The following is a 27,883-nucleotide window of genomic DNA, read 5'->3' as shown; positions in this document are numbered from 1 at the left end:
CCCAAGTTCTCAACAAGCCACTGTGCAAGCTGGTGGTGCCCCCATAACGTTGTGGGCTGTGTTTACACGGAATGGACTGCGTCCACAGGTCCAACTGCACCGATCATTGACCAGAAATGGTCATGTTGTGTTACTTGGAAACCATTTGCAGCAAATAACGATGGAATTTTTATGGATGACCAACACAACATGTCACCGGGTCACAAATGATTGAAATTTGCTTGAAGAACACTCCGCACAGTTCAAGCGAATGGTTTGGCAACCAGTATCGCCCAATATGAATCGAAGTGAACATTTACGGGACATATAATCGGGAGGTGAGTTCGCGCACAGTCATGTACCAGCAACATTTTCGAGTTATGGACGGCTGTAGATGCAGCATGGCTCAGTATTTCTGCAGGGGACTTTCAGCGATTTGTTGAGTCGACGCCACGTCGAGCTGCTGCACCGAGCTCGGGAGAAGGAGGTCCGACATGATATCAGCTTTTCACAATATATATAAATGACCTAGTAGATAGTGTCGGAAGTTCCATGCGGCTTTTCGCGGATGATGCTGTAGTATACAGAGAAGCTGCCGCATTAGAAAATTGCAGCGAAATGGAGGAAGATCTGCAACGGATAGGCACTTGGTGCAGGGAGTGGCAACTGACCCTTAACATAGACAAATGTAATGTATTGCGAATACATAGAAAGAAGGATTCTTTATTGTATGATTATATGATAGCGGAACAAACATTGGTAGCAGTTACTTCTGTAAAATATCTGGGAGTATGCGTGCGGAACGATTTGAAGTGGAATGATCATATAAAAGTAGTTGTTGGTAAGGCGGTTACCAGGTTGAGATTCATTGGGAGAGTCCTTAGAAAATGTAGTCCATCAACAAAGGAAGTGTCTTACAAAACACTCGTTCGACCTATACTTGAGTATAGCTCATCAGTGTGGGATCCGTATCAGATCGGGTTGACGGAGGAGATAGAGAAGATCCGAAGAAGAGCGGCGCGTTGCGTCACAGGGTTATTTGGTAACCGTGATAGCGTTACGGAGATGTTTAGCAAACTCGAGTGGCAGACTCTGCAGGAGAGGCGCTCTGCATCGTGGTGTAGCTTGCTCGCAAGGTTTCGAGAGGGTGCGTTTCTGGATGAGGTATCGAATATATTGCTTCCGCCTACTTATACCTCCCGAGGAGATCACGAATGTAAAGTTAGAGAGATTCGAGCGCGCACGGAGGCTTTCAGACAGTCGTTCTTCCCGCGAACCATACGCGACTGGAATAGAAAAGGGAGGTAATGACAGTGGCACGTAAAGTGCCCTCCGCCACACACCGTTGGGTGGCTTGCGGAGTATAAATGTAGATGTAGATGTAGCAGGAGGCGTCCCACGACTTGTGTGAGGTCAGTGTACGTGCCCCACATTGTGAATGTGAATCAAATCGGTGAGGCGGTGACGAGAAGTTCGCATTCTCCCATTGTGAGCAACACCCCCTTGATACATTTTTAATTTTGCTCCTGGGCAAAAAAAAAAGTTTAGAAGAAACTGGCTCCCACTGCTGCCTCAGAGTACTGCTAGCGCCCTGGCTGGAGGCTGCCCGGCGACCCCTGGTGGTCGCAACGCGAGCAGCGTTGAGCGCTGAGAGCCGAGACGGCGGCCGGCGCTGCCACAACTGCCGGCCTGCCCAGGAAGTCCCAATTGGCGCAAAGTGGCGCTCCAGCCGTCACGGCGGCCGGCCTCCAGAGCACTGCGCGCCCGGCTGCACCTCGCCGCTACTCCAGCACCTCCTTTCCTACTGGGCGGTGCAGTCGGCGTGCACGGGCGACTAACGTCAGCTGCGACCTCGGGATATTCGCAGACGATACAGCTACGAGGGTTGTTTTTGAAGTAAGGGCCGTTCGCGCGTATAGTCCCGTAGTTGGCGCGGACGCCGCAACAAGCCAGCGCGCCACTTGCCGGCATCCTTCCCGCTCACACTGATGCAAGTTGCAGCTCTGCAGCTGGCGTGTACGCATCGCTGTGCTACTTTATAATGTTTACGATTATTGAATCGCCCGCCGCGTGTGAGATACGGTCAGTGATATACGTGTTTTGACCGGGAGAAGCCTATCAGCTGCAGAAATTCATCGTCAAAGGTTAAGTTAGTCAATGGGTTAGAGAGTTTAAAAATGGCCGTCAAAACGCCCGTGACGAAGAACGCTCAGGCCGGCCCTCTGTGATCACTGATGATTTGGTGGCTGCAGTCGAAACAAAGATTCGTGAAGACAGAAGATTCACAATTTCCACTCTTTCTTCGGAATTTCCACAAGTTTCAAGATCGGTTTTGTACAAAATTGTGTCTGAAAACCTAAACTTTAAGAAACTGTGTTCTCGGTGGGTACCCAGACTCGTCACAGAGGACCAGAAAGGGAAAAGATTTGTCACTTCATTGGAATTTTTGATTCGTTACGAGGAAGAAGGGATGACATGTTGAGTCAAATTGTCACTGGAGATGAAACTTGGGTATCCCATACCACTCCCGAAAGCGAGCGACAATCGATGGAATGGCGACACACACGACCTCACCCGTCAAGGTCAAAGCCAAGCAGACGCTGTCAAAGCGCAAGATTATTGCAACTGTGTTCTGGGACCGGCGCGGTGTTTTGCTAGTGGACTTAATGCCACGAGCAACGACAATCAACTCAGATGCCTACTGTGCAACTCTAAAGAAGCTCCGCAGAGCTCACAAAAGGAGTTTTGCTCCTGTACGATAACGCTAGGCCTCACACCTCTCAAAAGACTCGGCATTTGAATGATTCTTTTGGCTGGGAAGTTTTGGACCATGCACCATACGGCCCCGACCTTGCTCCTAGCGAGTTTCACCTTTTCCGGTACCTGAAACACCATCTTGGCGGGCAGCGCTTCATTGACGACGATGAAGTGAAAGCGGCCGTGAACTCTTGGCTGTCGGAGCAGGCGGCCGAATTCTTTGAAGAGGGAATTAAAAACTTAGTTGTACGGTATGACAAGTGCTTAAATAAACAAGGCAACTATGTGGAAAAATAGGTAAAAATGTGTAGAATCAGAAAATAAAAGTTTTTTTTTACAAAGGTATTGGTATCTTTTTTTAAAAATAAAAACGGCCCTTACTTAAAAAAAACAACCCTCGTATTTCCGCGACACACCATCTTCGGTGGAGAGGGGACTAATGACCTCAGAAGTTAAGTCCCATAGGCTCAGGGTCATGGGGTGGAGAGTCATCGCAGGGAAAATAACTTTAGGCCTCCACTAGTGAAGAGTGTTGGTTTTGCTGTTCGTTTTATACACTGAAGATGGCAAAGAAACTGGTACACCTGCCTGATACCGTGTAGAGCCCCCGCGAGCACACAGAATTGCCGCAACACGGTGGCATGGACACGACTAATGTCTGAAGTAGTGCTGGAGGGAAGTGACACCACGAATCCTGCACGGCTGTCCATGAGTCCGTAAGAGTACCAGGCGGCGGACATCTCTTCTGAACAGCACGTTGCAGGGCATCCCATACGACATGAAGTATATGAAATATATATTTAAATCTATATTAGAGAATAAAAATAAAATCCACGTTCATTTTCATGAGCATTGAAAAAAAAAATCATCTTTAGCTTATGACTCCAGAGCCTTAGCCGAAGTGGCCGTGCGGTTCTAGGCACTGCAGTCTGGAACCGCGAGACCGCTACGGTCGCAGGTACGAATCCTGTCTGGGACATGGATGTGTGTGATGTCCTTAGGTTAGTTAGGTTTAACTAGTTCTAGGTTCTAGGATAAACGAGGATAATGGAATGTAGTCGAATTAAGTCGGGTGATATTGAGGGAATTAGATTAGGAAATGAGACACTTAAAGTAGTAAAGGAGTTTTGCTGTTTGGGGAGCAAAATAACTGATGATGGTTGAAGTAGAGAGGATATAAAATGTAGACTGGCAATGGCAAGGAAAGTGTTTCTGAAGAAGAGAAATTTGTTAACAACGGGTATAGATTTAAGTGTCAGGAAGTCGTTCCTGAAAATATTTGTATGGAGTGTAGCCATGTATGGAAGTGAAACATGGACAATAAATAGTTTGGACAAGAAGAGAATAGAAGCTTTCGAAATGTTGTGCTATAGAAGAATGTTGAAGATTAGGTGGGTAGATCACGTAACTAATGAGGAGGTATTGAATAGAATTGGGGAGAAGAGAAGTTTGTGGCACAACTTGACTAGAAGAAGGGATCGGTTGGTAGGACATGTCCTGAGGCATCAAGGGATCACAAATTTAGCATTGGCGGGCAGCGTGGAAGGTAAAAATCGTAGAGGGAGACCAAGAGATGAATACGCTAAGCAGATTCAGAAGGATGTAGGTTGCAGTAGGTACTGGGAGATGAAGGAGCTTGCTCAGGATAGATTAGCATGGAGAGCTGCACCAAACCAGTCTCAGGACTGAAGACCACAGCAACAGGTTCTAGGGGATTGATGATCTCAGAAGTTAAGTCCCATAGTGCTCAGAGGCATTTTAACTATTTTTTGAATCTTTGTGCTACAGAGCGACTGGCTAAATTCCTATTATTTTTTATGGTTTAGTGACTCACGATAAATTATTTTCTTCATATTTTCACAAAGGGGTTGCACCAGGCTGCATGACTGCATGGAGTGAAACAAGGCACCCAGTCCTACACCACTGTATGGGTGGTTTCAAAAAGTCTTAGTGGCAAATAAATATGTACTGTATTCGGAAGTAAATTAATGATAACAACATTTTATCATCAGATCCAACATCAATAACTGATACTTACATTGCTATATACGTTGCAATAGAACCTACTTTTTTCAACTCAGAGGCGCATAGAAACAAAACAAATACGCTTACTTATTGTGCAGTGCTTGTCGTTTCCATGTCGGCGAATTTCGCAGACACTAGATGACATTATCTTTCAGTCTCTTAAGGAGAGACGGGAGGCAAACCGGCTCAAAAAATAAATTTTTAGATTTTTGCGTATTCGAAATGCCCGCTATTTTCTACGCAAAACAGTTATTGTTTCATATAAATACGACAGTTTTTCGTGAAGTATGGTGGTTTTCATGACTCTCTGTGCGATCTGTCATTTAAATGCCACGCCTACTTTTTTGCACTATGCAAAGATAATGCAAAGGCTTTTATTCCTTGTACGTTACTTTCTGCTTCTGTTTCTAAATTAGAATGCATTGGGCATATCCAGAAGAGAATGGGATTCAGGTTGACGATAATGGTAAGAAGATAGGTGGTATAGCTCACCTGACAAATGTTGAACTACATCGATTACAGAATTATTATGGCTTGGCCGTAAGAAGAAACGTTGGAGGTATAGAAACCATGAAAAAAGGTGTATGCGCTATTTTTTCCCATAAACTTTCCACAAAAGAAAATCCTCCGAAACCTAGGTCAACATACGGTTTCAATTTGCAATCGAGGCGGAACCTTTATAATCATTACATTTTTTAACTTTCAGGTACCATTATTTTCTAAAGTAATTGCGTTAGAAATATGAAATTTGGCAAATTGTACTCAGGATGGTAGTAAGTTACTACAAGTAAATTGAGAACCACTAACCCAACGGAAACTATTTTATAATAAGTGAAATTTTATTAGTGAAAAAATAAAAAGTGTACCTTTTCAAATGATGAAATAGCATCGGTAGAATAGGGACAAAAAGAAAATTGCCTTCTGTCTCCCCTTAATACATGGTGTTTCAAAATAAGTATACGGGTTTAAGGCTTTGTAGCACATATTACACTCGCCTTACAATTGTAAATGATACACCAAATGAAAGAGAAACGTAAACAGATTTTCTTACAATTATTCAGTGTGAACAACGATCTCATATCGAGTTGTTCCGAAACCTTGATCAGTGTGTCAGGAATAACTGTTGAAATAACACTTTCTAAAGTCGGACAGATCAGCTGGTATCGGAGGCACACACACAGGATCGCGTCAGATCGTGCGTGAACGTGGAGGTCACGCACAAAATGCTGCGTCAACCGCGCACCTGCTCGGATACATCGCCCTACTGAGGCGGGGCGCCGTCTTGCTCCCAAGTAAAGGTGTGTTGTTCAGCTTCTTCCCGTTGAGGCACGGGCCACAGCTGTAGCACATCGAGATAAGAAACATCAGTCACAGTTGATTCACTGTAAAAGAAAGGACCATAAAGTTTCCGCAGGGATTTTTCTTGGGGCTAAACGTGAAAGACGTTTTTTCATTCACTCTTTGTCATTCCATGCTCTTCAAACTGCGCACAGGTATACAAACAAAACTGTTTGAGTTTCTCTTTCATTTGGTGTATTATTTACAATTGTAAGATGAACGTAATAAATGGTACAACGCCTTGGAACCGGTATGTTCATTCTCAAACAGCCTGTTTTTCCTGCTGTTGCTAAACAGTAACATTGTATCCTATTAGTCTACAGCCACTGGCAAAGAAACAGCGATGCAAAAGAAATACAGGAGCCGCGAAAACTGTAACACGTTATTCAACAATAGTCCACCAAAAAGAAAGCAATCTGTACTGTGAGAAAAGTAAATGCACTGTTGAAGGGATAAACTTAAAGAAAATTCTCATTTACTGTTCAGTCTGAGTTGCACATTTTTAATTAGATTACATGTTTCGATCAGTCTGGATCATCTTCAGATCTAAGCACTTGCGTTAGCAACCCGTCTTCCCTACTCAGAGCCACCTTTCACAGAGGGTGTGCGGACATTTGCCACGCCGGACATTTGCCACGATTTTAGCTGCTTCGAAGGGTTGGGTTCCCCTCCTCCTCCTCCTCATCGCTTGCTGAGCCTTTCCGCTGGTTTACACAACACAGAACCAGAATCTCTTTGGATTTTCCGCCACATGTCTAGAGAAAGTTTCGTTGTGGAAACTATTAAATGCATCTCGCATTGAAATCTGCACGAAATTTCGAGCCTCAGTAAACCTTCGCCAGTCTTGGAGATTTTGTGTTCGTCTAAATTATACTTGCCGTTTTCGGTACTCCTACAGCAGCTTTCTGTCGTGTTTTGTGTACCATGGGGGATCAGTTCCGTCTCTTATCTCTACTTTTCTCTTATCAGTTCCGTCTCTTAGTATGAATCTCTCGAGTGCTGTTGATACTATTTCTTTGAACTTAAGCCACATATGGTCTTCGCTTACATAGTTTGGACGGATTGGAGACTGTCTCATAGAAAGACGTCAACCGAATTTTTAGTTGCTTTTATAAATAAATATATTTCACGTTTAGTTTTGGTGAATTTCTTCGTTACGGAATTGAGCCTCTCTCGACTGAGTGTTCACTAATCCCTGTGTCCGTCGTGATGCTCAGGATTATTTGTGGCTAAGAGGTCAAGTGTGTTTTCGTAACCATTTACAATTTGAATGGCCTCGTGAACAAATTGCTCAAAATAATTTTAAAAGAAGCGTTTAGAACAAATACGGAAGTTGTTTTCTATGTACAATAGAGTCTGAAAATGTATTTTTGTTAACATACAGAAGGTAGATTGAAGTCACTGCCAACTATAGTTGTATGAGTATGGTACCTATTTGTGATGAGACTCAAGTTTTCTTTGAACTGTTCAGTAATTGTTTCATCTGAGACCGAGGGTCGGTAAAAGGAGCCAGTAATTAATTTATTCCGGTTTTCGAATACAGCCTCTGTCCATACTAAGTCACAGGAAGTACCTGCTTCCATGTCGCTTGTGAGCTGGAACACACATTACATTATTTTTCCTGAAGTTGTGCTTCTTGTTTCTGTTGTAGTGCACATCATTACAATTACGGCTTTTCCCTCCCAAACCTGGGATGCTTTCTCTGTGACCCTGTAAATACCAGAGCTAAACAATGTAGAACAACAACGTACGTTACAAGCATAGAATTCTGTATTACTTCATTTCCTTATTTCTAACATTTTAAAATTGTATGTAGACTTTAGATGACATGTCAGTCATAGATGTTCTTATCTCTATTTAGTGAACGTATTTTCATTCATGTTTTGAACACTGTCCCGCTACACTTTATTAACTAATGTTTCGCCGCAAGAGATACCGCATTTTAAAGAGTAAATTAATATGGAGTATGCCGTTTTTCTTTCCAAACATTCACATACCCATTTCTGTTTCCCTTATTGTCTTTCGGACATGCAGTTGTAGTAATCAAAGTAGACACAAATGCAGTGATCAAAAAGAAATGATTAGGGTACATCCGCATCCTCTTTACATTGTTCCTTTCTTGTTGCTCCCATGGCGATGGACAGTTTCTATCGCAATCAGTAAGCGTGAAAGGAAGCTAGCGTACAGACAGAGGGATCTATATTTGTACTTGGCAAAACTAATTACATACTGACATAATCGTCGGTATTTCTTTCGTTTCCCAAAAGTTATAAATATTTCGATTTTGGAAAACAAGCTGTGTATTTGGCCAAGATGTCGAAGAAGAAGGTGCCTTACCTACTGGTTGTATCGAGTGAGATGTGGAGACGGCGGTTTGAAAGTGGACAGAAGAAGTACGAGGGAGGGCGTCCCGTACCTGAGGGATCGCTACTCAAGCTACCTGGCGAAGGGGCAAGTGTGGCAAAGGTCCGGCGTGGCAAATGTCCGGCGTTCTTCGCAGAGCACTGAGGCTCGGCTCAGTTGCTGAACGGTAGCACGCCTGCTCGCCCGTACACAACTCCGTCCCTGTCCTCTTACGAGTATGGCCCGTGGTGCGCTACGTATTCGGATGGCGCCGTTATGCCATGCGCGGTACACCTTAACCTTGGCGGCATGCCAACAGATTACAAACTTAGCCGTTCCGCGGATCCTTCCAACCTCGACTCGAAAGCCAATCACCGTGCCCTTTTAGATGTTAGATAAATCGGTCCGTTTCCGAATTACGGCAACTATTGCACTGTTTTCCGCGCCCCCTGACAAGTTTTCTGCATCCTCTGCTGCTAGAGCCGCCAGCTTCCGTCTGCGAGTGGTTGCTGCACCTTGAGGTCGAACATAGGCGATCGCCACACTTTGACTGGACGGTGTACGTACCGTATGTAGATGGCGTTACTCTTTCTCAGTGCTTGCACTTGCGACGAAATGCGAAGCAATTGCACAGCCAGCCATGTAGTAGACTTCCGTGTCAACCTCACTGCCGCCTTCACGAATTCAGATTTTTGACCGGCAGCGTATGTGCGGCGCCAAGGCGCTCGTGACCTACCGCAATGGAACGATATGAACTTAGTGAAAGCCACACACAGCACTGTCGTAACACATCACAAATAGATACCTCGATGCAGGCTGCGTGAGCCGATGGCTGAAACGTTGGCACTTTTATTTACATCGCAACGTGACAACAATAAAAAAATTACTGAAGAAACTGCATCCAGCAGCCGGTACCGCATAGATTGCTGTGAATTCCTGACAGAAACTCGCAGCATGACGGCCGACACGCACCGCGCCTCCTCAGTCTCTCCATGTTAATCAGCTGGACGCAGGCCAGATCTGCAGCACTCCCGACTCCCTGGTCGGGCCTTTCTCACATATGGCGAGCCCGGAAATCTTTTGTGCGACTGACACGGGAAAGGCCATCGGTAATGGAAATTTGTGGTAAGTTCCTATGGGACCAAACTGCTCACGTCGTCGGTCCTTGGGCTTACACACTACTTAGTCTAACTTAAACTAAGTTACGCTAAGGACAACACACACACGCACACACACACACACACATGCCCCGAGGCAGGACTCGATACTCCGAAGGGGGGACATTGGTAATGAACAAGGGAACTGCCCATCACTGAAAATGCTCGAAAGTGCGATTCCGACGCATCAATCGCTTGCTGACACATGTCTGCACATGGGCTTTGTTCAGAAGTAAGGAAGGAAGGAAGGAAGGAAGGAATATTAGGGTTTAACGTCCCTTCGACATGAGGTCATCAGAGACGGAGCACAAGGTCTGATTGTTTCAACGATGGGAAGGACTTCGGCCCTGTCTTCTCAAAGGAACTATCCTGGCATGTGGCTGCAGCGAAAATCACAGAGGGCGACCACACAAAACCTTAATTAGTAGGGCTAGATGCTGACCTGAATCGTCGTCCGTTAGTGAGAAGAGCAGACGTTTTTAGCGAGCAGCAGGATCCAACATAAAACGGTGTTCACGACCAAACAGCACATGTTCACTGACGGATGTTGGGCACAACACAACTCGTGGAAGGCTGCCCAACTGTTTGTGCAAGAGTTTAAGGCTGTAAATGTTTCGGCACGACTCCCAGCAAAGCTGGCAATATGAAACTTAATGGTAAAAAGGTTTCCGACACCAGAAAACATCACTGTTCGAGTGAAGGAAAGCCTGGATCGTAGTTTGGAAATCACATTCTGTGCCCGCACGAATTAAGAGATCGTCGTATCGACACATTATCAAAAAGTATTTGCATATGTATCGTTGAAAAAATAACTGCTGTGCATGAATTACATTCTCCATATGAACTTTTCGAGTCTTGAATGTTGCTTGTGGTTCTTGAGTGAGATGGTATCAGCACTTTTCGATCCTCATTTTTTCATTTCTTCAGATAAGGGCTGATTCAGTCTGTTAGGGCATGTAGATTCACAGAAAATGCACCATTGTGCATCAAAAAATCCTCAGCTTAGTTTCAAGAGCCGTTGCATGATCTCAGAGCTGATGTTTGCTGTGCAGTGTCTCGTGTCTGCATCGTAACACGATTCTTTCACCAAATGCCAACGCTAACTGGATTACCAAGAAACTGTTTAATCGACATGTAGGTCACCTCACTGAAGACGAACGACTGTACGGGTATTTTCAGCAAGACGGAAAAGCAGCGTACCCTGGACTGGCAGTCTCGCCACGAGTGGATGAAGTGTTTGGTGAGGATAACGGGCAGAAGCAATGCAATCACCTGGCTGTCGACTTCTACAGTTGGTGCAGTTCCCATCATGTAGTCCTGGATGACGACAGGCCTCTGTCTGAGCTTTCTCGTGGTTTTCAGACATAACATATGGGCTTTACCCAGCCATGCAGGGTAAGTAAAATGTGATGATGCCAAGTGGTGTCCTTACCCTTATCCAGATAAAACAGACTGAGCTGAGGTGTTGGCGTTTAGAAGAAGCCTGTCAGACTACTGTTTCCAACCTAACCAGATGATCGGTTGTGGATAATCCGTAGCAGATACCACACTGATTGGGGTACAAATGGCCGCAAGATTTGAGAAACCACCATAATCTGCTCTCAACCATGTTTTCAAGTAGTTTGCAGAGCACCTTAGTGAGGCTAATCGGTAGCTGTTGAGACGATGGGTTTTTGCCTGGTTTAAGGATTGGGATAATAATGCTATCTTGCCACTATGACAGAAAGACATCTTAAGTAAAGTTGAAGAACCTGAACAGATGTAGCGTTTGAGTATCGTTCAGGTGCTGAATCATCCGATTATGAGTTGAATCGTGGCCTGGGGACACTGGTAGGTTGTAGAGAGAGGGAGGAGATGAAACATGGGGGATGTCTTTCAACTCACCACTTCTGCAGTAGAAAGGTAGCCAGATAAGAAGCGGACGTCGATGCTGTTGCAAAGTAGGTCGCGAGGTGTTCATCAAGAGCTGACACACAGGCACAAGGACCAGAACGGTTGTTGATCTTTGGCAGCCTGAAAGACTATGGAGCTTTGTTTAGTCCTGGGACGGGGAGGCACGTTCTGTCAGGGAGGAGATGTAGTGCTGCCAGCGTTGCTTCTTGCTCGACTACACAGTGGACCTTAGCGCGAAATCATCTAAAAGTCATGAGGTTGGTCTGCAAAGGACGTTGCTCTAAACGCTACAGGGCTCTTCGGCGGTCCTAAACAGGTATTGCAATGTCTTTGATCCAACATGGTACAGGCCGACGACAGAGGAGACATGCAGAAAGAGGAATAACAGTTCCAGTGGCGTGGGCGACCGTGTCAGGTTCGTCATGCAACACCTCATCAATACAATCAGACAGAGAGGGGGCGAAGGTAACATTAAAGGCACATACTTGCCAAATGGCACTCCGAAGCATCCAACATGGTAACTGGTCCATCTGGTGTTGGGAAGAAAGTGACAGCATCACTGAAAAGTGGGCGTATCACAAAGATCGTCATGTAGTGCCCAAGCCACGAGATTGGAGGACGAGATCGTTAGGTTGATACACGAAAAGGTGCCATGGGCGGCACTGAAGTGGGCAGGAGAACCATCGTTGAGGAGACACAGGTCAAGGTTATGAACAATTTGATCAATTAGAAGTGATACTCCTCTGCAGGGGGTGGTGTGCACTGAAGTTCCTAGTAGGAAAAACGGGAGGGGGTGGATTTGTTGCTTACTTGGTCAACCCAAGTAAGTAAGCGACCTGCTGGGAGGTAAATAAACGTTGCAGATGGTGATCGCTGAAGCCGTCTGCACCCGTACCACTATTGTTTCCAACGTAGTGTGAAAGGGGAATCCACTCACTGCCATCTGTGTGAACCAGTGTACAGACCTCTCCAGATGTACTCTTGGGGCTGGCACTGTTTCCACACAATGAACGATGACCATGGAGTGGTGGGGAATGGCAATCAATGGAGTGCGTTTCCTGTAGAGCAATGAAAATTGCAGAAGAGGAGGAAATAAGGTAAAAATTATTGCACTCCATCCTAGCCAGGTGGCACAGCTACCGTTTCGAATTATTTCAAGCCGAAAAACAGTCTGGTTTGCAAAGTTATTTAATTTCAATAATGTGTTTCGCCCTTTTGGGGCATATTCATACTGTCTACGAAATAAGAAAATAATCTGTCCAAAACAAAGCGAGGAAGGGGCATTGGCCTATCCTGTGCGACTGTACGAATTCTGGACGCATCGGACGAATGTACACCATGCTGCTCGAGATTAGCCTGTAGCTCTTCGTCTGTTTGCAGCATAGGGTCTCTCTGGAAGATGATTTTGTGGTGTCACCGCCAGACACCACACTTGCTAGGTGGTAGCCTTTAAATCGGCCGCGGTCCGGTAGTATACGTCGGACCCGCGTGTCGCCACTATCAGTGATTGCAGACCGAGCACCGCCACACGGCAGATCTAGAGAGACTTCCTAGCACTCGCCCCAGTTGTACAACCGACTTTGCTAGCGATGGTTCACTGACAAAACACGCTCTCATTTGCCGAGACGATAGTTTAGCATAGCCTTCCGCTACGTCATTTGTTACGATCTAGCAAGGCGCCATTATCAGTTACTATTGATATTGTAACTGATAATGGCGCGTTGCTAGATCGTAGAAAATGATATTGTCTTCTTGCACCCGTGGACTAGGGGTAGCGTCTTTGATTCATAATCAAAAACGTCTTCGGTCCCGGGTTCGATCCCCGCCACTGCCTAAATTTTGATAAATAGTCAGCATTGGCGGCCGAAGACTTCCGGCACAAGAAGTCAGCCTCATTCTGCCAACGGCCTTGTCAAAGAGGGCGGAGGAGCGGATAGAGGTTCAGGGCACTCTCTTGTCCTAGGGGTGGGAAATTGCCCCTAAAGGCGGAAGAATCAGCAATGATCAACGACATGAGGATGCAGAAACCACTGCATTAAAGACACGTAACGTGTATCCACTGGACATGTGGCCTGTAGTTGAAGAAGTGTCATGATGATCTCTCCATTGGCAAAAGATTCCGGAATAGTCCCCCATTCGGATCTCCGGGAGGGGACTGCCAAGGGGGAGGTTACCATGAGAAAAAGATTGAATAATCAACGAAAGGATAATGTTCTACGAGTCGGGGCGTGGAATGTCAGAAGCTTGAACGTGGTAGGGAAACTAGAAAATCTGAAAAGGGAAATGCAAAGGCTCAAGCTAGATATAGTAGGGGTCAGTGAAGTGAAGTGGAAGGAAGACAAGGATTTCTGGTCAGATGAGTATCGGATAATATCAACAGCAGCAGAAAATGGTATAACAGGTGTAGGATTCGTTATGAATAGGAAGGTAGGGCAGAGGGTGTTACTGTGAACAGTTCAGTGACCGGGTTGTTCTAATCAGAATCGACAGCAGACCAACACCGACAACGATAGTTCAGGTATACATGCCGACGTCGCAAGCTGAAGATGAACAGATAGAGAAAGTGTCTGAGGATATTGAAAGGGTAATGCAGTATGTAAAGGGGGACGAAAATCTAATAGTCATGGGCGACTGGAATGCAGTTGTAGGGGAAGGAGTAGAAGAAAAGGTTACAGGAGAATATGGGCTTGGGACAAGGAATGAAAGAGGAGAAAGACTAATTGAGTTCTGTAACAAGTTTCAGCTAGTAATAGCGAATACCCTGTTCAAGAATCACAAGAGGAGGAGGTATACTTAGAAAAGGCCGGGAGATACGGGAAGATTTCAATTAGATTACATCATGGTCAGACAGAGATTGCGCAATCAGATATGGATTGTAAGGCGTACCCAGGAGCAGATATAGACTCAGATCACAATATAGTTGTGATGGAGAGTAGGCTGAAGTTCAAGACATTAGTCAGGAAGAATCAATACCCTAAGAAGTGGGATACGGAAGTTTTAAGGAATGACGAGATACGTTTGAAGTTCTCTAACGCTATAGATACAGCAATAAGGAATAGCGCAGTAGGCAGTACAGTTGAAGAGGAATGGACGTCTCTAAAAAGGGCCATCACAGAAGTTGGGAAGGAAAACATAGGTACAAAGAAGGTAGCTGCGAAGAAACCATGGGTAACAGAAGAAATACTTCAGTTGATTGATGAAAGGAGGAAGTACAAACATGTTCCGGGAAAATCAGGAATAGAGAAATACAAGTTGCTGAGGAATGAAATAAATAGGAAGTGCAGGAAAGCTAAGACGAAATGGCTTCAGGAAAAATGTGAAGACATCGAAAAAGATATGATTGTCGGAAGGACAGACTCAGCATACAGGAAAGTCAAAACAACCTTTGGTGACATTAAAAGCAACGGTGGTAACATTAAGAGTGCAACGGGAATTCCACTGTTAAATGCACAGGAGAGAGCAGATAGGTGGAAAGAATACATTGAAAGCCTGTATGAGGGTGACGATTTGTCTGATGTGATAGAAGAGGAAACAGGAGTCGATTTAGAAGAGATAGGGGATCCAGTATTAGAATCGGAATTTAAAAGAGCATTGGAGGACTTACGGTCAATTAAGGCAGAAGGGATAGATAACATTCCATCAGAATTTCTAAAATCATTAGGGGAAGTGGCAACAAAACGACTATTCACGTTGGTGTGTAGAATATATGAGTCTGGCGACATACCATCTGACTTTCGGAAAAGCATCATTCACACAATTCCGAAGACGGCAAGAGCTGACAAGTGCGAGAATTATCGCACAATCAGCTTAACAGTTCATGCATCGAAGCTACTTACAAGAATAATATACAGAAGAATGGAAAAGAAAATTGAGAATGCGCTAGGTGACGATCAGTTTGGCTGTAGGAAAAGTAAAGGCACGAGAGAGGCAATTCTGACGTTACGGCTAATAATGGAAGCAAGGCTGAAGAAAAATCAAGACACGTTCATAGGATTTGTCGACCTGGAAAAAGCGTTCGACAATATAAAATGGTGCAAGCTATTCGAGATTCTGAAAAAAGTAGGGGTAAGCTATAGGGAGAGACGGGTCGTATACAATATGTACAACAACCAAGAGGGAATAACAAGAGTGGACGATCAAGAACGAAGAGCTCGTATTAAGAAGGGAGTAAGACAAGGCTGTAGCCTTTCGCCCCTACTCTTCAATCTGTATATCGAGGAAGCAATGAAGGAAATAAAAGAAAGGGTCAGGAGTGGAGTTAAAATACAAGGTGAAAGGATATCAATGATACGATTCGCTGATGACATTGCTATCCTGAGTGAAAGTGAAGAAGAATTAAATGATCTGCTGAACGGAATGAACAGTCTAATGAGTACACAGTATGGTTTGAGAGTAAATCGGAGAATGACGAAGGTAATGAGAAGTAGTAGAAATGAGAACAGCGAGAAACTTAACATCAGAATTGATGGTCACGAAGTAATGAAGTTAAGACATCAAAAGCAGACTCGCTATGGCAAAAAAGGCATTTCTGGCCAAGAGAAGTCTACTAACATCAAATACCAGCCTTAATTTGAGGAAGAAATTTCTGAGGATGTACGTCTGGAGTACAGCATTGTATGGTAGTGAAACATGGACTGTGGGAAAACCGGAACAGAAGAGAATCGAAGCATTTGAGATGTGGTGCTATAGACGAATGTTGAAAATTAGGTGGACTGATAAGGTAAGGAACGCAGAATCGGAGAGGAAAGGAATATGTGGAAAACACTGATAAGGAGAAGGGACAGGATGATAGGACATCTGCTAAGACATGAGGGAATGACTTCCATGGTACTAGAGGGAGCTGTAGAGGGCAAAAACTGTAGAGGAAGACAGAGATTGGAATACGTCAAGCAAATAATTGAGGTAGTAGGTTGCAAGTGCTACTCTGAAATGAAGAGTTTGGCACAGGAAAGGAATTCGTGGCGGGCCGCATCAAACCAGTCAGTAGACTGATGACACACACACACACACACACACACACACACACACACACACACACAAAAATTGATATTGTGAACTATGTACCGTCAAGAGCGACGTTCATCATTAATGGATTAAAGCTAAGTATTCCACCAGCTACGCCCGTTTTTCCAAATTCTAATTTGGTTGTCCTGTTCCAGACCTCACGCCAACCTGCGTGAGCTAAAACGCGTGCCTTTCGGCCGCCTCTTAGTAACACGAACTTGGCTCTCCTGCCAACCACAAAAGATTTCTTGGACCATATTTAAAGTTTTGTATTGGGCAATGGTCACTGGTATGTTACCCACACATTCACGTGCGTAAAGAGCTGTAGACTGTACAGCAGATGAGGCTTTAATCAACAGTGATGTCGCACAGAAAACAATGGTTTCGTCACGATAAAAATATCGCCATCAGCACGAGTAAATACAAAATATTGCATAAATTGTTTCGCTCCCAGAAGTCTGGCTTGTTCTTTTTACTATGGGGTAGCCAAGGCAGGGAAAGCAATAGGGTTATAAGTGTCCGCATTGGAATTTCTGCTCCACTCTGATAAGATGTCCGGATCATAATGGTCATTGTTTTGGTGTAAACTCATATATTTCATTTGTGGAACGTCTGCCCTGACTTCATCTACTTCTATCAAGGTGCACCCACAAGCAGCACCCAGCCGCAGGAAAGTCCATGTGGCATGGCAGGCATTGCCGGAAGTCCTGGCGCCCGCCATAACAGCTAAGGCATCAGCAGTGTGATTCCCTTGTTGTCATGGGACCAAACGAAAAAACATTACGACCCCACCACATCGGATTGGCTACTGCACTAACTTTGAAGTGCATATGAGTCTGCACAGGTATTGTGTGCAGATGTTCTTCAACACTGCATGCAGAACGCGCTATTTAACGTGTTCTTGGCTTGCCAGTCCACACTGCAGAAAAATCGGAGAAATAAAAGTCAGATCCAGAAGGGGACCCAGAAAGTACTTCAGTCAAAAGGTGATGTAGAGTAAATATTCAGAGGAAGGAATGCAGAACCCAGGGAGTAGCTGTGTCGACATTAAATGTTGCCATCAATATAAAGAGAGTACGAGAAAGATGGATACTCAGAGATGAAAGACTGCAGTGCAGGAAAGGAAGAAGGTACAGCAATAGCCTGGGAACCTGTGCTAGTCACACAGATACTCATGAAGGACTTGGGAGCCCACGAGATGTCACATGCTCGGATTGAACAAGGCTGCCGACGCAAATTAGCAACGTTTTCCTCAAAGGAACTCCCAGAAATTGCCTTAAGTGAAGCAGAGAAAGTATGCAAAACCTAGACCTCGATAGTTTGACGGGGGTTTGAAACCCTCTCGTCCGGTTTGAGAATCAGTGTCTTAACTACTGAGGCCCTTCGACTGGGCTAACCAGTGCAGGTTTGAGAACATTTTTGCGCTCAACTGACGTATCATTTAGTGCGGCTCCCCCTCCATTTTTTCACTCTGTAATACATCATTTAATTGTCCCTCTCCATTTTCCCACGTAAGCGACATATCGTTTAATGTGCCCCTCCATTTTTTTTTTTTTACATGAGCAGTGTAGCATTTAGCGCCTCCCCTCCATTTATTCACGCAAGTGACATATCATTCAGTGCCGCCCCTCCCCCAATTTTTCCATACAAGCGACATATGATTTAGTGCCCCCTCCATTTTTCCACACAAGCAACCTATCATTTAGCGTTTCTCCTCTGTTTTTCCACGCAAGCAACAGATCATTTAGTGCCCTCCTCCATTTTCCCACAGAAGTGACATAGCGTTCAGCACTCCCCCCTGCGTTGCACCACACAAGAGACATATCCTTTGGTGACCCTCCCCCTCCATTTTTGCACACAAGGGACATATCATTTAGCGCCTCCCCTCAATTTTTCCACACGAGTGACATATCAATTAGTGCTTCAAGTACAAATCAAATGGCTCCGAGCACTATGGGACTTAACATCTGAGGTCATCAGTCCCCTATAGCTAATCTAAGGACATCACACACATCCATGTCCGTGGCAGGATTCGAACCTGCAACCGTAGCGGTCGCGCGGTTCCAGACTAACGCGCCTCGAACCGCTCGGTCACTCCGGCCGGCTGCTCCCCGTACATTTTTCCACCCAAGCGACGTATCATTTCGCAGCACACCCCTCCCTTTACTGCTGCTCCATCATAATATTAGTTGCTATTTCTTAGTCTCTTCGTAAGACCTTTAAAAATCAAATCCAAATGTAATGAGCGTAGAAATGGATAGTTTTCGCTACTACTAATGATACTGTGTACAAATTTTGCACTAGGGGTACTTAGAGGCGCCTCTCTTAGCTTGATGCCCAAAGCAGCTGCTAGTGTCATTTGGTCCTTAAACCGGCACTGCGCATAACTCAGGAATCATTGTCACCTCAGAATTCAGGGTGCAGCGGCCTGAGTAGTCCACAAGACACGAGGTATTATGCAGGCTTTTTTAAACTGGTTTTCGGCACCATGGGCATACAACAAACTCGCCAGCCAAATCAAGTTTGCACATAGCATACTTTACAAACTAATGTTAAACGATGTAATGTACTCTTTTTCTCATTACGCTAACAGCCAAAAACCAGACATCAGAGCCCGCATCTCGTGGTCGTGCGGTAGCGTTCTCGCTTCCCGCGCCCGGGTTCGATTCCCGGCGGGGTCAGGGATTTTCTCTGCCTCGTGATGGCTGGGTGTTGTGTGTTGTCCTTAGGTTAGTTAGGTTTAAGTAGTTCTAAGTTCTAAGGGACTGATGACCATAGATGTTAAGTCCCATAGTGCTCAGAGCCATTTGAACCAGACATCAGAATTCTGGAACTACGGACACATATACAATATGTACAAATTTATCTAAAGCCATTACCATTACAGAGAAGGGATTAGAACTCCAGAACTCTACCTCACGAGATGGTGACATGTAACAGACTTTGCCACTTTGTCCATCGTTCTATAGTTACTTCGTTTTCATACGAAGACGCATAGACGTCCACAAGGGGTGAGATGGGGTGGGGGACAAAAGAGGGCCCTTGCCCCACATCCCCTCTGGAATCTGGAGTGCAGAGTTTTTATTCATGTACTGGGTGGATAACCATCACTTCACTGGGATGTAATGAGTTTTTTGTGCCACGTATAACATTTAGTTCTGATGGCATCGCGTATCTTGAATCTGACCAGCTCCTTTGCATCAGAAATGCCAATTTTAGAGCTTTGCTCCCTCCTGAAAAAATTTCTGCAGGCGCCACGCAAAGAAACACTCATCTAGACAAGGTACAGTATGGATGTGTGTCAGCACGTGTGTGTGTGTGTGTGTGTGTGTGTGTGTGTGTGTGTGTGTGTGTGTGTGTGTGTTCCGACATAGCCCTCGTATGCCTAGATCAGTTTCAATCAAACTTCGTACAAATAAGAATTGTTGTATGGAAAAAAATACAATGGTCAAAATAAATGCTGCATATTGTTTATTGTGAATACTGGAAACAAAACTGACTTTGTTCTGTCAGGTACAGCCATCAAAAAGAAGATGCACACATTTTTACTCGATAAAAACAATAAAAAGACGCCTATCAAACGACTCCGTTCCAAACAAGCCGTTTCTTCTTATTGTCATCTTGCATAATACACTGTTTAGAGTCCAACTGCCCCTCCTTGCAACTGAAGCCAAGTTCGGCTGTGAGGCCGACTCCTTACCGAATTATCCAGACAAGCCCGCAGGATGTTGTTCCATATCTCCACAACGACCTCCACGACGACCCGTAAGGTCTCTCGTGGGACAGGCCGATTGCAAAGTCTCGTGCATTCTCAATGCAGTTATGATCTGTAAAATACGGACGCCATTCCATCTGCTTACTTCTGTGCTCGACTAAGAAGGTTTCACAAGATTGTGACGATGGGGGCTTCATCAGCATGAATTCCGCCCGAATATGTTAACCAAATGGAGCCACAGTGCATGCAAGGATGTCGTTCCGATACTTCACTCCTGCCATCCTCCTCCCTATTGCCACAAGGGTTGTACTGCGGCCATACACGATGCCTCGCCCAAAACACGACTTAGCTGCCTTGATGAGGGTGGTCGTCTGCAATACATTGAGGGTGTAAATGTTGTCCTCATTATCTCCGCACACAAATGTCAGTACTGTCAGGGTCGGGGCTGATGCGGTTCCCATCAGAAAAGAGTGTTTTGTCCCAGTGCTGGCTCGTCCACAAAGAATGGTTTTGTGCCCACGCTACACGACCCCTCTCTCAACCCAGTTTAGCGGAAGGATCTCGAGGGACTTTCTGGCAAGCAACCCCTGCTCACGGAGCCTACTTTGTATCAATTGTGTCGACGCCTGCACTCCTGTAGCTTTTTGGAACTGCCGCCACAGACGTGTAGCATTGTGTTGAGGGTTTCTGCTTGCTGCTATACGCAGTTATCGATCGCTCACTCCTGCTGCTTTTCTTCTGCGGACACTACTGTGACGATCGTCAACTGATCCTCTCACTAGGTGCTTATTCCAAGTTCTAGACACATCACTTTGAATCACAGCGACATTCGACGTCCACCTCCTCCATTGCTTGCTCTATTAGAGTGACTACACAGAGTCTCTAATCATACGTTACTGTTGTCTGAACAATCATGAAGCAACACAGGTCTCATAATGACGTGCGGCACAACCAGTGCAATGTTTACATGTGACACAATTACCAAAGACTGCACATATTACTCCCTTAAAGCAGAAACATGGACTGTATTTCTGGTTCATAAAGTTCGATGTTACAATTTGGCAATAAGTAATATTTATTTTGACGACTATTTATAATTGATGTAGGACACCCATGGCTATCTTGGGAGTGAAGTAATGATCAACAGTTTCTAATAATGCCACTGAATGATTATGCTTTACCTATAGACACACTGATGTTCAGAAAAAAACATCTCGAACGACTAGAGATAGGAGATTAATATTCACAGGACATGTACTTTGTTACGTTCTGCAGAAATCATTAGTATTTGAACCACGTCGGCCCATGGGTTCAAGGTCAACGTTGATATTGCTGTGCAAGACCACCTACCGATAAAATGTGCCTGCGGCTTTTGTCGCTATAAACCTAAGGTAATGGATCAGTGTGACTCGAGCAGACGTGCAGAATGCCTTGCAGACATATACGCAAACCGTACTGTCAAATCAGTGAGTTTGAAACAGGACGCATTATTGGGATGAGAAAATGTGGTGCATCCATCCAGGAAATTGCTACTCGTGGGGAATGAAGTACTTTGGCAGAGCAACGGGTGTGTGCTGAATGGTTCAAAATGGTTCAAATGGCTCTGAGCACTATGAGACTAAACATCTGAGGTCATCAGTCCCCTAGAACTTAGAACTACTTAAACCTAACTAACCTAAGGACATCACACACAGCCATGCCCGAGGCAGGATTCGAAGCTGCGACCGTAGCAGTCGCGCGGTTCCGGAATCGCCTAGAACCGCTCGGCCACCGCGGCCGGCCCGAATGGTTCATGGAAGACCGTAGAACACAACGAGATGGGTCAGGTTTCACCACCCAGACCACCCCCTGAAAAGATCGACACCTCATCCGAATGCCATTGCAGGACAGATCTGCTACCTTATCGGCTCTGGCGCAACAGTAGAGCAGTATAACACATTGTACACTATCAGGGGTGACAGTCTGTCTCCGTTTATTACGCCCGAGACGCCATTTTTCAGCAGGACAATCCACGACCACATGTTGCTGCACGAACACGTGTCACAGGATGTCAGCCTTTTGCCCTCCCCTCCCCCCCAAAATCACCAGACTTGTCACCAATCGAAAATCTGTGGAATATGGTGAAACGACAGTTGGAGCACTTTGACCCCATGCCAACCACCACAGATGAACTTTGGAACCAGGTGAATGCAGCATGAATGACTATACCACAGGACGCCATACTCTCATTATATGCATCGATGGCATCACACATGGGACAAGTTATCAGGGCCCATGGCGAACCTTGTGTCTACCAGGCAACAGGACACATGCTGAACTGAGGTGAGTGAAATGCTAATTTCTGTAGAACATACTAATGTACATGTCGTGCAAGTATGAACATCCTGTCTCTAGTCATGCAAGGTGTTCTCTGTTTGTATATAGGCTATATGATTTAACTTTGAAAATTTGATTTATAGTAATAAGTCAAGCCATTGTTGCAAATCGGCGATGCTAGAAGAAATTACTTTCCTCGATGTGCTCTGAGCGATTATAGTAAACTGTCATAAAAAAAAACAATGAATTCGATGTCAAACGAATTCAGCAGTTGTCTTCCCTCGAACATTATGCCTCAAAACCGAAGCACCAGTACGCTACATAGCTGGAAGTACGATTGCGACACGTCACCAAATACAGAATGTCCCGAACAAGGTGGGGCTGCTGCTACATGTTTTAGCTACAGCAGTCCATAGTGCCAACTGACACCTTCACCTAAAACTGCCTTGTGTAATGATAAGTTCGAATGAAACGACAGTTTTAATGTTTGAAACCTTCTGTGCGTTAACTTCAAGAAAATTGAATAAATTAACCGATAACGCGGAAAAATTCCCCATCAAAAGGTTTTGCATTAATGACTACAGTAACACAAAATCCCTTAAACTGTATGCACAAAATGTATTCAGATCATAAAGACGAATATTCTTAATGTCAAGGCCGCTTTACAGTCCCTCTGCAAAGCGTTTCCAAAGAAACAGACGATTTTTTCCTTAGGCATCGGACATTAAAGGAGTTGTTTAGTTAATACCGTCATTATGTCAGTTAACAACACACATTCAGTGTTAGATTATTTAGTGCAAATTCTACACATATGAATAATAGAAGCTAAATTAAAGTTATCGAACTTTCTTAAAGGACCGCTCAGTCTACTGAATGGCGAAAATACGTAATACTTCAACCCCAATGAATTATTTCTGTGGAAAATCCATACTAACCTTCTCCAACTAGACAGTATAAAGGAAACTACAAAAATAACAGTAATGTTCGCACCTTACGTTGACTAAAAAATGCTACCTACAAAAAGTAATCGAACGTCATTCATAGACACGCATTTGCTTTAGTGATGATTCGATGTAACAATGCATGTGCCACCCATCAAGAAAATACAATGGCGTTGCAGCTAAGACAGCTAGAAATGCTAACGGAAATAGGGCAAAGTAGTTTCAACTAATTTCAGATCAAATAGTAGAAATCAGTATGTGTGTGTGTGTGTGTGTGTGTGTGTGTGTGTGTGTGAACATTTTGGCGTAAGGGTTGATTGACATCCAAAATATGGAAAGTTGGAAAAATTATCAGTGCGGTGCTTGCAGTGAACTAATAGCAAGGTAATATACACAGCTTCTGAATTCTGAAAAGAAGAATAGAATCCATTGCACCTTTAGGCTGAAAAGGACACGAAATTCGTACACGAGCTGCGACTGCAGTGCGGTGTGCTGGATGATTACGCGACAGATACCTCCGCGCCTCTCCTCTCACCCTCACAAAAGGTACAAATTTATTATTGTGTAGAACATCCGTAACGAAACCTCCGCGTGCAGCACTGGCGAAGTATTGTTGTGTAGAACATCGGTTACGAAACCCCTGCCGATTCGTTCCTCGTGTGGCACTCTTGTGAAGCAAGCCGCTGCCGTAGTTTGAAGAGCCGCGGACTAACCTGCGCTGCTGCGCCTGGCGCTCGGCTGTGTCGCTGCCTCCCTCTCTCCCATCCTCTTCGCGACTGTACGGTTCCCCGCCACTCGCCGCTTCACAGCCACAACACACCTACTGACTGACAACCGTGGCCGGGCCAGATACCTTCCCGCGCGCTGGATGGTTGACAGTCTACTGTCTGTGGCGAAGACAAGCGAAAAGCGGAACCTCACGGACTTGTCGTTAGGTAGCGCCACCGTTCAGGCGCATCAGGTACAGGGAGCGAGCAGCAACCTCGCACCGAACACGACCGAAGGCAGCCGTACCGTTACGAAGCAGGCGCTTGGCGCTGACGGGGATTTGGTTTGATTTGATTTGATTTGATTTGATTTGATTTGATTTCTTTCGTGTTCCATAGGTCCAACTGTGTTGGATACACATGGACGTGGAACGAGTCAGTTGTTTACAAATACAATCTGATAATCTTATAGTATATACAGAAATTTGAGTACATAATTATATAAAAATTTATACAGTAAATTCTTTGGGCAGCAATACAGAAAAAGAAAATACGTATTTTCTTAGAACCATTAAAACACTACAGAAAACAGATACAGAGCACACACAGATACAGAGCTCAGGTTAAATAACATTCTTAGTGGCATTATGTCAACTTGTATTATATAATATTAAAATATTACAATTTATTTAGTTAAAAATTCATCTAGACTGTAGAAAGCTTTTTCTAGCAGAAATATTTTTTGCCCTTTCTTAAACTTACTCTTGTTATGAACGTCTGCCTTTATTTCGGGATGAAGAGCATTGAAGAGTTTTGCTCCAGTGTAGTGGACACCCTTTTGTGCCAAGCTCAAATTTCTGAGCTCACTGTGTATGCCATTCTTCCTCTGTGTGTTATGCCCATGATAATTACTGTTTGCTTGAAAGATCTCCATATTTTTAGGAGCAAAACACATGAGAGAAAAATATATTGGCATCTAGTTATGTATATTTTAAGTTTACGAAAACTATTTCTACATGAGTCTCTTTGGCACAATCCACATGTAATTCTTAAAGCTCGCTTCTGTGCAATGAACACTTTCCTTGCTAATTGCTGGTTGCCCCAAAAAATAATTCTGAACTCAATGAGAGAATAAAAATAGACATAGTATGCCACTTTTGCAGTGTTAGGTTCAACACATGTAGTGACAACCCATAAAGCATAGGTAGCAGAGCTAAGTCTCTTACAGAGATCAATAATATGTGAAGACCAGTTCATTTTCTTGTCAATTTGCACTCCAAGAAATTTTGTTCTTTCCATTCTTACTATTGGTTGATTACCACATGTCACACTTATCTCTCTCTCTTTTTCTGTTTTTGTACAGAATTGAATAAAGCTGGTCTTACTGGAATTTAATGAGAGACCATTCACCTTGAACCAATTAACCAAATGAGAGTATGTGATTAATGAGTTCCTCAAGATTGTTGTCTGGTCTACTGTTGATAAAAATTGTGGTACCATCAGCAAATAATGTAAATTTACATGGCAGGCTTGTACATCATGCTAGGCACACTGTTTGTTCTTGTGTTGTAAGCGTAATGCTGTGGAAGCTAAGCGGTTTGAGTGTTCAGAGTGCTGGAGGTGTATGCCCACCGCAAAATTTTGAGATAATGTGCCTGTAAGGCCCATCCAGGGAAGCTGAATGCAGTGGTGCCTCTTCTAACCAATAAAACTAAAGCCCTCCACTGTCATTCCTGCAACAAAAACTTCAGAGAGAGGCTGCCTTTGTAATCAGGAAGTGCCCACAGATATGGCTTGCTCAAAAATTTATAACTGGTACATGGAATACAGCTAAAGAGCGAAGAACTGCATTTCTTATCTTTCAACGACTGGAGAAACATTCATTGTATGTCAAGTACGGTGGGTCTAAAGTTGCTGCTGACAGTTCCTTAAGATGTTATTGTTTCTGGCCATCATTGAGGCTACTTTACCATTAAAGGTATAGGTGCCAGGCGCTTGAATCTCCGAGGTAACAATAAAATCTCGTGATTTTACGCCGCACGGATGAAAGTGCATCAACCTGAGGATGTGACAGACCTAGTGAAATTTAACGTGGCTGATGTCGGACTCAGAGAAATGATTATAGTCGTTTACCAGGAAGGATGACAGTATAGCTGCAGATATAACAAATAAAATTCCGTTTAAAGTAATTCCGGACAAAATTCGGGACTCAGTGTACTGATTCGAAATCTTAAAGAATGTATCTATTAAGAAACTAGAATTTGTACAACACTGAACAGCGTTAGAACTTGTGCTCCATCTCTGTCAGACACTAGGATGGTGAGACCGGTATTGAGGCATGGGTACATGAAGCAGACTCGATTGACAGACCATGTGTCTTATTTTACAAACCACAAGACACAGTAAATTAACTACATCCACAGTTAAAAATTTTAGATGTTATGTTGGTAATAATGAACACTGTGCAAGGTGATCAACTAAATAAGTATTAAAATCACTGTGTATTGTATTTATAGTGGTCCTTTAGATCATACATTGTGCTGAAAGTAGCTGCATCATGATATCTGACAAGTTACAGTGGGTAAATGATAGAGTCTCATGTTGGTTACATTTGAAATGTACCACACTTTGCTTCTAAAAGATATTAAATAAATTATGTAAATGCATATTCCTTCACATAGTGGGTATTAATCTGAGAGGAAATCCATACTAAAGAATTCATAAAAGAAACAACTAATAGCCTTTTAAACAATGGGAACTCCAGGATAGAATATTGACAACATAAGGTAAAGATAGACTGCTACTTACTTTAAAGTAAGTGCGTGTGTGTGTGATCCGTGCTTGCTTGTCTGAATGATTGTGTGTTTGTGTTTCGTTATCTGACAAAGGCTTGGCCTAAGGCTAATGTGTAAGTGTCTTTTAGTTGTACCTGTCTGTAACATAATGTGTCATCGTTATGGTAAGTAACAATCTATCATTTCCTTTTATTATTAATAGATATTTAAAAAAAGAACACACACACATGCCACATACACACAAGCAGCTGAGGAATATTCAGACTGTGGAGACAGAGCATTATCACATTATTCATGTAGGCTACAGATTCCAGTATTTACAACCATGAAATTTACAATCTGTTGTTTATTTATACACATTATCATATATATAAGTGGACAAACTGACTTAGACATATGCCTCACGTTGTTCAGATATAGTGTTGCTTAATTGTGCCATCCTGTATTTTGTAAAATCAGTGCATTATTAGAAATGATCTTGGATTTATTCTATAATCCTTTAGCTCCATTTCTGTTGGAAGATGATTTACATTTTTTCCCCATATATTTAACACCTTTACTGTACCATTTAGTTTCACAGGGAATCAACCTTAGTGAGTTTTTTGACCTTGTGACATGGTAGTACCAATCTGAGTTCCTGTCCTGTTTATTGATGTTTTTGTTTGTAAGATCTGTAGTCTAGTATATACTGGCACAGAAGGGATATATATTCAGATTCTTAAACAACAGTTTACATGTTTTTTTTCTACTTCTTCTGAGACAACAGTACATTGATGTCAGGGTACCAGTATTTACTATATTTCTTATTGATCTAATCATAAAACAGACTTTACTCATTTTCATACTGGATATGTCACTGTTGCATTTTCATATGAGTGTGTCAGTGACAGACTGTAGATGATTATCATTCAGT

The 27,883-nt window shown here is 43.8% G+C and overlaps 1 protein-coding gene across 1 annotated transcript in view; it reads right to left on the bottom strand.

Moving 5' to 3' along the window:
- Nucleotides 1-24,404, bottom strand: part of LOC126284568 (uncharacterized) — a 207,753-nt gene extending 183,349 nt beyond the window's left edge. Inside the window, exon 1 of the mRNA XM_049983581.1 lies at nt 24,182-24,404. Coding sequence (XP_049839538.1) covers nt 24,182-24,233 — 52 coding nt within the window. The 5' untranslated portion in view covers nt 24,234-24,404. The remainder of the gene's footprint in view (nt 1-24,181) is intronic.
- Between the last annotated feature and the right edge of the window lie 3,479 nt (nt 24,405-27,883).

Source organism: Schistocerca gregaria, chromosome 8, assembly GCF_023897955.1.
Source record: "Schistocerca gregaria isolate iqSchGreg1 chromosome 8, iqSchGreg1.2, whole genome shotgun sequence".
Taxonomy (NCBI): Eukaryota; Metazoa; Arthropoda; class Insecta; order Orthoptera; family Acrididae; genus Schistocerca; species Schistocerca gregaria.
Note: the sequence above shows the minus strand (reverse complement) of the source record. Positions and strands in the feature narration are given on the sequence as shown.